The sequence below is a fragment of the Periplaneta americana genome, chromosome 6, assembly GCF_040183065.1.
Source record: "Periplaneta americana isolate PAMFEO1 chromosome 6, P.americana_PAMFEO1_priV1, whole genome shotgun sequence".
NCBI lineage: Eukaryota > Metazoa > Arthropoda > Insecta > Blattodea > Blattidae > Periplaneta > Periplaneta americana.
This window is the reverse complement of record NC_091122.1, coordinates 56,285,891-56,300,506: the sequence shown is the minus strand read 5'-3', so window position 1 is coordinate 56,300,506 and position 14,616 is coordinate 56,285,891. Positions and strand designations below refer to the sequence as shown.

General features: G+C 34.3%; 1 protein-coding gene across 5 annotated transcripts in view; it reads left to right on the top strand.

The window, feature by feature from the left end:
• LOC138701339 (protein qui-1) overlaps positions 1-14,616 on the top strand; it is a 1,858,863-nt gene that overhangs the window by 1,795,239 nt on the left and 49,008 nt on the right. For all 5 annotated transcript variants that reach the window (XM_069828122.1, XM_069828123.1, XM_069828119.1 and 2 more), the window contains one exon: positions 1,266-1,453. In XM_069828122.1, coding sequence (XP_069684223.1) covers positions 1,266-1,453 — 188 coding nt within the window. The remainder of the gene's footprint in view (positions 1-1,265; positions 1,454-14,616) is intronic.

Below are 14,616 nucleotides of genomic sequence, written 5' to 3'. Positions count from 1 at the left end.
TTCAAGCAAAATTCATTTAGAACATATAAATGACTTTTCGTATTTCCCAGGGTTTAAACGATCGTATAGGTGTAGAAAAGAAACTACAGATGTTTCTTTGAAATAAATTACTCCTAATATGGAAGGTACAGGAATTTTGGTAGGACCTTAAAAAAAAATCAATACGTGTGAAAAATGCGTCAGCACAAAATGTGTAGAAGTTTTATTGTATCACTTTAAAGAGTATGAATCTTCTTCAGTTCTACTTAATTTTGTGAATTTTAATCAACAGAAGAAATTTCTGTGTCATCTTTACAGATGTTACATGTAATCATTCATTCAAGACGAATGTCCTCCTCCAGTCTATTTTTGGCTAGAATGCTGGACTCATAATACTGTGGACTGGGTTCGATCCCCGTTGTGTCCTTTATTTATAACTTTTGTTGCGCAAGTCCATGGTCCAGGCAACACAGGGATATTCTCAGGGAGCTCCAGCAAACTATCTTGACATTTTTAATCCTGAGCAGGTAACCTGCTGTTTTTATTATTGAGATTATATATGGATAAAAGATGTTTTCAGCTAAAACATCCGAAATTCAGCTCAGTTCATAATATTTATGTAAAATATATAAACACTAGTTAAACTCACTATATATTCTACATTGACGCAATTTTTAATCTGTCAATTGATGATATCTGGTAAAGAGGGTTAAGTCATTTTTTGTGCAGATGGAGTTTTGTTCCCCAGGTGAACACACAAGTTAAATTCTACAGTGAGTGTGCAAAAAACCAAAGAATACTAGCATTTGATGTGTTTTATTTGTGTCGAAAATTACTTGCAATAACTGGAACCGAAGTTCAATTTTCATTTATGTCAGAACTCATTTTTATTACTTATAATAATAGGCCTAATAATAATAATAATAATAATAATAATAATAATAATAATAGCAATAAAGAATTTTCAGTTTCACATTACCATAATAAAGTTCTCAGTTTACAAACTTATCCATACAAGGATATCATAATGTGGGAATGAGTAGGCTGTACAAAGCTTCGCTCATTTATTTCGTCAAGTTGTTCTTAAATTCAACAATTAAGAAAGGAACAACCTGTAACGTCACGACAGTTCAGTATGAAAAATTTGCATGAATTAACATTTAGTTGAAAAAGAGGGCTTTATTATTCAATAGATATATCTCAGGTGTAACTGTTGGCAATTGTATTTCAGATTTTTGGTATGCAAAAAGGGCCTATTTTATGATCCAAATTGTATTATGTTTCAGTGAGCACATCGCACCCGTCCTCAGCCTGACCCCAGCACTTAATAATTCTGTCATAGTAAGTGGTGGGGAAGATTCACGAATCATCATAACCTCACTTCTGACCGGTGACGTTGTAATGAAGATCGACCACCATCGAGGTCCTGTCACATCAGTCAAAGTCAACACTGCGGGGGATGTACTCGTCTCGGGTCCGGCGGCCATCTTGGTTCTCCTATCTTTCTTTTTCTTCAAAACTTTGTCTTTTTGAGTCTGTATTATTCATTTGCTTCCTTCCAACCCATTCTTAACTGTACCTGTTTCACTGTCTCCACTACCCACAGAACTTACGCTTGTTATAACAACCTTGCACCATTCTTCTTTATCTTTGTTTCACAGTAGAAATGACAATTTAAAACATAATAACTTAGGGGAGCGACGGGTGAAATTTCGGTCATTTTCAATCAAAAATCGCATTTTCACTTTTTTGTACAAAATGAATCAGTAATCTTTTATTTATATCTTGAGCAAGTTTCAGTGCTTTGCGGCACTCGAAAGCATAAAAATTACACAATATATAAATGGCTGCACCCTTGAACTTCAATTCCATGCAAATTTTATAAGCTGTTTCCTCACACTTTTTTTTTCCAGCACATTTCGTCAGATTCGAAGTGTAAAGGCTCTTACAGTTTTGATGCTAGGAACATTAAATTTTTTCCTGTATATCCTGTGCACTGTGTTATTAAAATAGCTCAAGGGTTTTATGATTAAATTAATACTTTTTTAAATAAAAAAATTAAATATTTATAGTGACAATGGAATGGTTGTGAAACTTGGACTCTCACTTTGAGAGAGGAACAGAGATTAAGGGTGTTTGAGAATAAGGTTCTTAGGAAAATATTTGGGGCTAAAAGGGATGAAGTTACACAACGCAGAACTGCATGCATTGTATTCTTCACCTGACATAATTAGGAACATTAAATCCAGACGTTTGAGATGGGCAGGGCATGTAACACGTATGGGCGAATCCAGAAACGCAAATAGAGTGTTAGTTGGGAGGCTGGAAGAAAAAAGACCCTTGGGGAGGCCGAGATGTAGATGGGAGGATAATATTAAAATGGATTTGAGGGAAGTGGGATATGATGATAGACATTGGATTAATCTTGCACAGGATAGGGACCGATGGCGGGCTTATGTGAGGGCGGCAATGAATCTGTGGGTTCCTTAAAAGCCATTTGTAAGTAAGTAAGTAAGTAATGGAAAATTCTATTTTTAGGTTTGCAGTGGTTATAAAACTTTTTTCCCTCTTTTGTAGTAGAGATACAGGAAAACTAATGCATGATGTTTTTCTAAATATGCCACTGGTCTTACAAAAAAATGTCAGACATTTTACTGAAAAATTGAGCTATACATTTCATTTCAAAATATGAAAATTTTTCAAAATATTTTTGTTAATAATTCAGAAACTAATTGACTCACAGAAATGAAACTTCACGACGTCATTATCACACCATGATTATGTCTACAAAAAGTCTAGGATGTAGTTTGAAAAGTGTAGAAAATAGAAATTTCACCCATCGCCCCTCTTTATTGTAAAGGTTTTTAATATGAAATGAAATATTTTTATGAACATTTAACCTCTGTTTGACAATTTTAGCAACTAATATCGGCTCATGTTCAGGATTAGGTTTTTGGGTATTCAACTGTTTCCTGGAACTTGACATTCCAATATTTCAGAACTACTTACAGGTTCCATCATCATGAGGGCAGTTAGGTAAGACCGAAAGGGAGGTTGCCCTCTTTACGCCTGGCTAATCTGGACAACTGAGCGTGACATAATGAGCTGAACAGAGTAGGAGACCCTCCTCAGTCTTATCTATCTGCCCTGATGATGGAACCTGTAAGCAGTTCCAAAACGTTGGAAATATCAAGTTCCAGGACAAAGTGGAACACACAAAAACCCAATTCTGATCACAGTCACTGTGTAAGCCTAAAAACTCGTATTTGTTTATGTTGTATACTTGTAAAGATTTCTCATTCTTAAGGTACGGTCACATGTTGCTACTTCTGCAGCTCTGTAGTACAAAAAAACTGCACAATTCTTATACTGCAATGTGTGAATAATAGTGCAACCCGAAAAGTAGCGGCTGCTGAACCTGCTGCCCACTTCTTTTACATGCTGCTCGCAGCTTATAAGTAGCGACGTGTGAACAGGGTTTTCAGGGTTGCAGCCACAACATTTTTGATATTGGTTTTATTGAAACTTTTGCTGTGGTTGCGACCAGTGTTGCCACCCAAATGTGCCAATGATAGTTTTATTGTTTGAATATATTTTAATGTTAGATGTGATGAAAATAAATGATTTCTAACAGTTACTAAATGTACAACACAGTCTGAGTATATTTGCTGATGATATAATTCATTTTTTTAATTTTCCATAGCGTAGTTTCAAACAGGAGGGTTGCCAACATTAATAATGTGAATATGCTGTTGGTTATAATTTAAGTATATACAGACGTGTGCAAATTATTAGACTCAAACGATAATATATATGATTCAAGTAACATTTATTCTACAAAACTCATTTATTACACACTGTTTGCAACAATTAATATTTAGTATGAAACCTTTTGTTCTTTATCACCAAATTTATGTGGTTTGGGATGCTGTTCATAAGATTTTCACATTGTTTTTTGACGTCTTCATCCCTGTGCCATATTTGGATAAGTGCTTCTATGAGGTCCACCTTGATGGTAATAGTCGTTTTTTTTAATTTTCTCTTTACGATACACCAAAGATTTTCAATTGAATTTGTGTCTGGGCTGTTTATCTGGCCAGGGAAGGATGTCTACATTATTTTCAGCCAGAAAATCAGTTACTGATCTGGTTTTATGATAGGGTACTCCATCTTACACGAAGACACATTCACCATCAGGGAACCAGTCCCTCATTTGTGGAAACATTCGGGTTTCTAGAACTTTTTTTTTAGTGATCCTGTTGCATAGAGTCCTATAGAATTATTTTGTGGCCAGTAATTCATGATATTATGAAAATGTAAAAAATGTGGTGCTGAGTCTAATAATTTGCACAGGTCTGTAGGCGTTTTTAATAGCTTTATAGTAAAAATAATACCAATTTCTGAATACTAGTTAGGACAGAAAAGCAAATAAATAGATAAGTAAGCTATCACATTAGTTTCATAATAATGTGAACATAACCACAAAATGTATATTGAAAAGTCAACATGGAGATGGAAACCTGCAGCATGACTGCGGCTGCAAAAGTAGCATCTTGTGTGTGAACAGACTCGCAACTTTCAGTTGCAACTTTTGCAGTGCTCGGGTTGCGCCCAGCACGAAAAGTAGCATGCAGCGCGCTACTTTTGGCTTACGTGTGAACACGACACGCTGCTTTTGCAGCTGCAGTACAAAAGTTGCGCAGCAAAAGTAGTGAAGTGTGACCATACCTTAGTGGTCAGATAGCTATAATATATACTACAGGTCTCAGGTTCACAGATTAAAACCCAGTGAAGGCATTAAGAATTTTTATAGGTACAGTGGCATGTTGCTACTTTTGCTGCGCAACTTTTCTACTGCAACTGCAAAAGTTACGTGTTCATGTTCACACAAAACCTAAAAGTAATATGCAGCGTACTACTTTTAGGAAAAGTTGTGACAGAAGGTTGAAAGCCTGTTCACAGATGAGACACTGCTTTGCAACCGCAGTTTCACTGCAACTTTCCATCTCTGAGTTGATTCTTCAGTGCATTTTGTAATAACCAATGGGCACTATTGCATAAACATTGTTGGCAACTGTCGTTTTTGTGTTACGAAAAGTTGAACAATAAATAAAATTGTGTTATTATCATCATCATATATATTCTGTTTATGTCGTACATTTAGCAACTGCCACGAATAATTTATTTTTATCGATTAAACACTATGGAAACTATAATTATAAAGTATTACTGTCACATTTGGATGCAACACTGCTCACAACTGTACCTGGCTGATTAACATACTACTTTTCACCTACAAGAGATCTGACATATTCAAAATTGACATACAAAATTTTAATACATTATATTAATATACATATTTTTTTCTTGCATACAATATTTTTATTTGCTTCACATTTTGCCTACTCATTAAATTTGGCATAGACTATTTATTGTTCGCACGCTATTAATTTGGTATAGTATTCATTTGACATACTTTGCATAATGTACCGACATTTAAAATAATAAAAAATTGTAAAGTAAATTTATGGCCACATGTTCTTAAGTAATCCAAAATACGTTCCTTATCCTTATGTGTTGATATCTTTGGGCCATATGTTGTAGTCTTCTGATATAAGAATCCCCTAAAACAAGAGTTCTCAAACTTTTTGAGACTGTGCCGTCCTTCACATGTGATATTTTCCATGGGATGTTTTTGTACCAAAATTTTAAAAAATGCTCAAATTAGATTTGGTGTTTTTTTTTTTTTAAGAAAATAATCATTTAGCCTTCCTTACCAGCTTGTAAAAATACAAAAAATTGGAATAAAATAAATATCTACATGTAATGAAAACCTTCATATCATGTTTCATTTATAGGCTGCATTATAAATTATTTTAGTTTTACCTTATAGCTGCAACGCCCAAAACATAGACCGACGACGCACAGTTTGAGAACCCATGCCCTAAAAGATAAATTTGCCTCCCTCTTGTTGTTTCTGCAAATTCACCCTCCATAATTTTTGTATTGTCAGACCATCGGATCTGTGCACCTTCAGCGCTGTCGTTCTTGGTAAAGTTAACGTCTCTACTCCATTCCACCAGCTTTCCTCCCACCATGCCAAACAGCAGGGCACGAACCTTGCCAAATAGAGATGTTGCCAAACTTCCGTTAAACAATGTCATGTCTCTTGAATATTGCTTATTAATAATGTGAGGTTAATTATTATTTATTCATAATTAAATTTAAGTTAGAATTTATAAAACAGTTATATTACCAGTTGTTCTGTATGGCTGTGAAACTTGGACTCTCACTTTGAGAGAGGAACATAGGTTAAGGGTGTTTGAGAATAAGGTGCTTAGGAAAATATTTAGGGTTAAGAGGGATGAAGTTACAGGAGAATGGAGAAAGTTACACAACGCAGAGCTGCACGCATTGTATCCTTCACCTGACATAATTAGGAACCTTAAATCCAGACGTTTGAGATGGGCAGGGCATGTAGCACGTATTGGCGAATCCAGAAATGCATATAGAGTGTTAGTTGGGAGGCCAGAGGGGAAAAGACCTTTGGGGAGGCCGAGACGTAGATGGGAAGATAATATTAAAATGGATTTGAGGGAGGTGGGATATGATGATAGAGAATGGATTAATTTTGCTCAGGATAGGGACCAATGACGGGCTTATGTGAGGGCGGCAATAAACCTCCGGGTTCCTTAAAAGCCAGTAAGTAAGTTCTAATGACGCTGATTGACATCTACGATTATTTGGAGATAATTATATGATTACAGTGGATATTTTTTGATTAAATGGAAATTACGTGAAGGGAATCTATTTCGTTTTCAAAGAGAAATGTTTTCGTCATAAATACTTCTCCTTCATCTCATTATCTTATTTTGTTAGGTTTGGAACGTGATCTTGAAGTCCTAATAAAATTGTAGGACTGAATGAACACATAGTCATGTACCCTCTTTCTTCTCATCCAGGCTACGGACCAGCTATGGCGAAGTTACTACATGCTACGATCTTATTTACATACTATAAAACGTAACATACTGATAATGTGCAGGAGTTATAATTTATGCTTTTGAAAATAATTTACATATTTACAAAAGACCAATACTTGTCTTATGCATGAAATTACAGAGGGCATATCCCGGAATATCTGAATGTGAGTCACTACTATCGCTGCTGCTGCTGCCTTCACCCAAGTTAATAACAAATCTAGCTACTTCTTCTTCTATTAATCTGTAATGTGTCTCTCCCACCTTGGAAATTTATTGCTTCTCTCGCACAGACTCCCTCTCTCCTGATTTTCTTTATTAGGCACTCTGACCTGTCTGTATAAATTACATAAAAATGTTGTATTTTATCACTATTAGTTAAGTAACTAATTTTAATATGTAATCAATTCAAATAAAATAAGCCTCACCTGTGATCGCAGCTGCTCTTTTCGTTGCATGATTTATAAGAAACAGATATTGACTTGTTTGATACTCAACGAAAAAATGCTATTACGTAATAATATTTTTTTTCCATCGTGCTACAGTATTCATGTTGAGTTGACAACATTGGACTGCAATAAAGTGTCCCGCAAGAAGGCTCAAAATTGTGAGTATTGGGGGAGAGAAAGGGAGAGAGATAGAAAAGAGAGAGATAGGAATGCAGGGAGAGAAATGAATAGCCAAGGCTGAGAAGGAATTAGGGTTCAGTTTGCATATCTTACCGGGGCACAGATCCGATGGCCCAACAATACATCCAAAACCTTTATAATTTTTAAGCAAAAAACTGTAACAGGAACTATTAACAATGTGCACAATATAATTACAGTAGAGTATGTCAAAATATGGTATGTGAATGTACAAATGAAACAAAGTAGTTGTATGCCAGAAAAAGTATACCTAAAAGTTATATCAAATTAAATTAGATGAAAAATAAATAAGCCAAATGCTTGTATGTAAAATAGGTTATATGTCAAATTACTTTATGTCAAATAGCAGTAGGTAAAGTGAAGTATGTCAATCCACCTGGAACCTTCACAACTGTTGCAAAAGTTTCAACAAAATCATAATTACATTGCTGCGTTTGCAACCCAGAGAATCCTCTTCACACATCGATATTCTGGAGCTGCACCCAGCATGAAGGAGTTGTGAACAGCTGAATCAGTAACCGCTCTTTTCCAGTTGCACTGTTGTTCACACATCGCATACATGAGTTGTGCAGTATTTTGTATTGCACCACTGCATAAGTAGTTATGTGTGACTTTCTCAATATGACTTCCATTCTAAAAAACATAAAGATGGGAGCTCAGTGTTGTAAATTCATGGCATATTGAAGTACCCTGTTCATAAATGAAAGAACACCTGACAAATTTATTAACCAATCTTTGTTCAAGTAGAAATTCACCTCTTTTAGTCGACATCTCGAATTTCGTCCTGCCGTGAGAGATAAAAAATTAATCTTACACTCACTCTTGCCTCAGAAATGAAATGATCCACACTACCAGACTCTGGCAGGGTCTAGAATTAATAGTCTATCATATCTGAAAGTATTAGAAATCAACTAATGAAGGTGTAATTGAGATGATGCCACCAGAAAGTTAAATGACACTCCAAAAACAACGTTCTAATCTTTTTTCGATTCTGACTGTGTTATTGTAGCTGAAAATAAGAAAGCCAAACAGTTTATAATATTTTGCCAAAAGTATCATAAGAAAATATTTCTAACTAACGTATGTTTCATGCATAGTTAGGTTTAATTTCATCAGATATCACTGTCCTCATCGGCTTCATGATTATCATCAAATACAGAGCCATCATTTTACCCAGGCTTGCTTTCAGCGATGCTATGGCTTCAGGTACAAACCACTTACCTGGCGATGCTCCAGTTCCTGCTCTGTTGACAGACCAGTGTGATACATACACATTCTTATGCATCAAGATAAATCAGATGAACAGACAAGACTAAGGCCTGTAACACACTTGCAGAGTTTTCGCCAGTGAGAAATGTGTTGCGAGAAAATTAAAAAATTGATAACATGGATTCAAATGGACATCCACACACTGGAAGAGATTCTCGTTCGAGGCAAAAACCTCGGGCGAGTTTCTCGCTGTAATCGGTAGCTCAGCAAATTTTCTTGACACATTTATCAAAGATGTTTGACATTTATACTCTTTATGACGATTGAATGTAGAAAAAGATATCACAGGTGGCGATGAATTATATTGTTTTTATTTGAAAATGAGGAAAGATGGCTCATAATTGCAGTCAGAAACTTATCGAACTTGTATGATGTCACCCGTAGGCCTATTTATATTATACACGGGATGAAAACTATAAAAACACGAAACTTAAAGAAGAAATCTGGAGACAAATTCCTATCAGATTATCTGAAAATAAATAGGGCTATATTTTATTTTGATGAGATTTAATAGTATTAATTAAACATTCGAAATAATGTATCTATATGTCTTAACAGTTTACGTAATTTTAATCAGAATATAGCAAAGAATCCTCTATCACATCATGAATGGCAAAAAAAAAAACTGGTCCATTGAACCTGAAATAACGCCTAAACGTATCATCATTCAAATTGAAATCAGTGTCCAAAACTCGCCCTTATTTTCGTAAGATACAATGTGATTTTCAGACATTTCTGGCTTTAATTTTAGGCCTACTTCTTCTTTTCATTAACAAAATATGTACATGTAACTCCATTTCCTCATCATCTGAATACTCACATTCAACATAGCATTTGTACTTAATTTGTAAAGTACGACAATATACTTACAGGTTATATATTTAAGTACGACAATATACGTAAATACATAATCTGTAATATTTCCCCCAACGAGTCATTACTATAATCAGAAAAATGCTTTCTACATGAAGGCAGTGCATAGATGATCATAGCAAGGTGTGATCTGTGATAGCGAGAACTCGCCAAGTGTGTGGAGGAAGGCTCTTCGCCTCTTTCTCACAACACATTTCTCGCTAGCGAAAACTCTTCAAGTGTGTTATGGGCCTAACTTAGTACCATTATTTTGCAAACTAAAAATGTGCCTAACATTGTTTACCTTACCAAGTAACTGTTAAAATTGTTTTTTGTGCTCCAATACAGATGTAGCATCGTAACAAATTTTCATTCACATGTTGCAACTCTGCTAGAGAAATGTTGGCTATTTATTTCCATATGTTATTTTGCAGTTCATCTAATGTTCACAGATTTGATTTATACGAAATTTCAGTAATTTTATGTTTTCCTCTGTGGGTCCCTGTCCCCTAAGGCTTGCACTTCTTTCATTTTGTATGGACGAAATTTCAGTAATTTTGTTACTTTAGGTGCTGACCCATAGCTTACTCCTCTTTGCTGTGCTAACCTAGACACATTCGTGGCAGATGTTCTGCTAAAAAGTGTTATCTTCGGTTTTTTTCCTTATCCAATACTTTTCCTGTAGTTTTCAATTCATTGACCATTTTATGAACTGTACATGTGTTACAGAGATCAACCCCAAAAAAGTGTTCCTGAAATGCTCTACGAAATTGAGCAGATGATTCTTTTTTTTGTAAAATTACAACAAAAGAAAAATCTTTTTTCTGTACTAAATTGCCTTGCCTTGTTTGTAGATGATTTTGCATCTGTACTTATCGCCATCCATTTGTGGGGTGGGGATGATCTGCTAGGCCACGGATCAGTGCCACTGAAAGTGAGCCCGTGTAAATTGATGGCTGTGTATCTTTCAGGAATATGAACTTAATGATCTATTCTGGTCTAAATTAAAATTTAACAGAAAACCTCAAAAGAATGTTCTTTATTTCTTCTAATGTTTCTTTATTTGTGATAACAAAGTGATAATAGGATGAAATTAAGGAAAACTGAGTGTTTGTAAATACAAAATATTTCTACTTATGTTCTGCTTACCATATATATATCTCAACCTATGTTCACACTGAGGAATTTATACCTGTGACATGTCTATGGCACAATTCTTAGTTAAATATGCCCAGGAGAGTTATGCTCAGATACTTGTTACTGCATCTGTCAGACATCCTCTGTTCGACTGCCGAAAGGTACATATTGACGTCATATTTAAATGAGATCAACTTCAATTATTCAGTGCCACTTAACTGTATATTTGTAAATAAGTATAGCTATAGACAGTTTACATCTTTTGTAAATTGTAATGTACCAGTACTAACCCAGTAACATGTACACCCTAAATTGTTATATCCTAATATACCTATGGGTGAAATAGAGTTCCTTATATAATATCATCATCATCATCATCATCATCATCCTGTCAAGTAATAGTCCCAAAAGAACTGTTATGGCCTGAAAAAGCGATTTTCTTGCCATCTTTTCGACCATGTGACCGTTTCCCATTTGGACGATACTTCATTATTGCCTTAGGGATCCTGGATGAAACCATTCTTGAGACGTGTTCCCTCCAGTTTAACTGATATCTGGAGATATAGTCCAGTATTGATGACACTTTAAGTTCTTGAAGGATATCTTCATTTTTCTTTTGATCTCATTTAGTGTAGCCAGCTGTTCGGCGCATGAATCTCATCTCGCAAGCTGTTAGTCTGCTTTCATCTTTTGTCCTTATAGTCCACGCTTCATTCCCATAACATAAGACTGGTCGAGTTATTATTTGATAAAGACGAGTACGAGTTGATTTTTGTACGAATGAAGGTTTTAAAAGTCTATTAATGATGCCCATTGATTTGTTGAATTTTACAATTTTCTCTGATAAATCCAAATTTTCAACAAAAGAAAGTTTATATCCTAAATAATTAAACTTATTAACTCTTTTCAAAATTGTGTTGTTTAAACAAATGTTGCTTGGTATTGGGTATTTACACAAAAGGCCATTATTTTTGTCTTACATAATATTAAAATAACTAATTTTGCTGTAATTAGCTGAGAGAACCAGTTGTTAAAAAATTAGAATGACATCACTGTGTAGGTGGTAGGTGCGCACGTTTTTGAAGAAAGAAAGATTTAGCCGAAATACTTTCTGTTATATGATTTAAAACTTAGGAGAGTCAAGGACATAAATATGTCTGTAGCAGAATTTGAGACATTGCTAAGTATACTATAATAACACCATATACACTTAAGTAAGCACAGCAGTTTGAAGCCATACCTTTTTGTTGTATAAATTTTGTTGTGTGATCAATCACTATTTTCTTGTTTAACTTCGTTAAATTCTCGCAAAAATTGGAACTTGAAATCGTGGATTTTATTTTCTATCTCCATTGACAATGAATAATGTTTCCAGTTGTATAAAATTGTCGCATTTCCCATGTCTCTTCCTGTGTATATATATATATATATATATATATATATATATATATAGTCCTACAAACATCTGTACGAAATTATTCAATTACTACCCGTACCCGTGCGCTCTGCTGCACCCGTTAGAAATAAATATAAAGTAATTACATAATTAAAATAGGACATTTGATCCAGGGAACATTCGTGTTTGATAGAAGGATAAATCGTTTATTATGTCACTTAATTTAAATTGAATTAAAAAAAATTAAAATGCGATCATTTTGATCCAGAGACACTCATTTGGTCATAAAAATTATTTTAGGAAATACAGGAAACGAATGTACAGAATAGCCTATCAAGTTTTCTGTGCATAAGAAGCTATTTTAATCTTACCTGTCCGCGATTCACTCAGAAGTTACTGTAATAACATTATAGCATTATGTCCATCTAGAGAAACTACACTTTCCAATGGTGAATTAATAATTAATTATACAAATCGGTTAATTTAGCTTCAGATATTACTTCATATACAAACACAGAAACATTATCTGTAGGCTATCTTTCATAGCTTTCGATTGTTGCTGTCCAAGGCCCCTTATAGACGAAGTCATTTGTTTTTTAATTCATTACACGGCCTTAGATGGCAGTTATTTTAATTTTAAAACTCATTTATCTCATTAAATATCAGTCCTATCAAAATTTTTCAAGGAATAAAACTTATCGGAAATTATTTTTAAAGAAACTTTTGTTATGTAACATTTTTCACAAAAATCAATAATAAGCGAGATATTTCGATTTATTTAATTCAGGCCCCCTTATAACCCCCCTTTTAAATAATGTATTTTGAATGCCATATAGCCTATAATCTAAGTTACAACGAACTTAATTTATATTCCAATTTTCATCGAAATTCGTTCAGCCATTATCGCGTGAAAAGGTAACAAACATACAGACAGACAGACAGACATACAAACAAAAATTTCAAAAAAGCGATTTTCGGTTTCAGGGTGGTTAATTATATATGTTAGGACCAATTATTTTTGGAAAATCGAAAATTACCGGAAAAATTTCGGCTACAGATTTATTATTAGTATAGATATGTACTATATTGGCTGTCGACCAAACCACTGCATTGCAGTTGGAAACACACTAAAATATAGTAATAATAAACATAATGATCTCTAGAGGGTGGATGTTGATGAAAAGTCATCTTATTTTTCACATTAGGATGACGCCTTTAATATAGAAATCCTTTATATGTTAATATCAACGTAAAAATTGTATAGTATATATAGGCCTATGCTTTCACGTGTTAATTAGGTTACCTTGTTTACTAGTTTCAGCCAGTGGGCTATCATCAGAATTGTGTGGTCTCCGCACCTTCTGATTGCGTTTCCTGTGGGGATGTGTTTGTGTAGTGTAATGTGGAGTCAAAATGTATGTGTATGTATGTGTGTTCTGAAATTGAGTTGTGTGTTGAGGATTTGATGTTGGTGTGTTTTCGTGCACCTGTATATTTCGTATTGTTCTGTGTGTTTAGTTTCTGGTTTTTAATTTGGAGATGTAGAATTCCCATGTCTGTGTTTATGTTGCTGTAGGTGTGGTTGGCATTTGTGATGTGTTCTGCGTATGTTAAAGTGTTATGTGATTTGGTTATAGCTGTGATGTGTTCTTTGTAACGTGTTTGAAATGATCTGCCTGTCTGTCGTATGTTGAAGTTGTTGCAGGTATTGCACTTGAGTTGGTATACACCTTTGTGGTTGTACTTGTTTGTGTTTGTGTGTTGAGATGCTTTTGTAGACTCAGTTTCAAAAAACACACACTTTTTGACTCCACATTACACTACACAAACACACTCCGACAGGAAACACAATCAGAAGGCGTGAAGACCACCCAGTTCTGATGATAGTCCACCGGCTGAAACTAGTTAATAAGGTACCTAGTTGATTAACACATGAAAGCATATATCGCTCATTTGCGATAAGAGTGACAACTTAAAAAGTGTTAATTTTACAGGAGAAGCATTTTAAAATTTTCATATTCTTAAAAATCAAATTGTAGGCACATGCTTTTTCCAAACGGAATGCAATTTTGCACATGTATTATATTTCTAGAGTTGTAGCGTATAGTACCATAATTATTAATTAATTTCAATAATTTCAACAATTAATTTAAGTTGTGTCGTTCTTTTTTTAAATAAAAATATGTCTGTTTTTAGTTATGACAGAATATTTACCTGACGTACAATAATTGTACAATTATTGCAATTGTATAATAACTGCACAATTATTGTGTTTGTAGAAAAGTAATTTTTCGATAAAGTAATGCAATGGAATAATTTATCGGCATGTCATTACACAATAATATTATAAGGATGC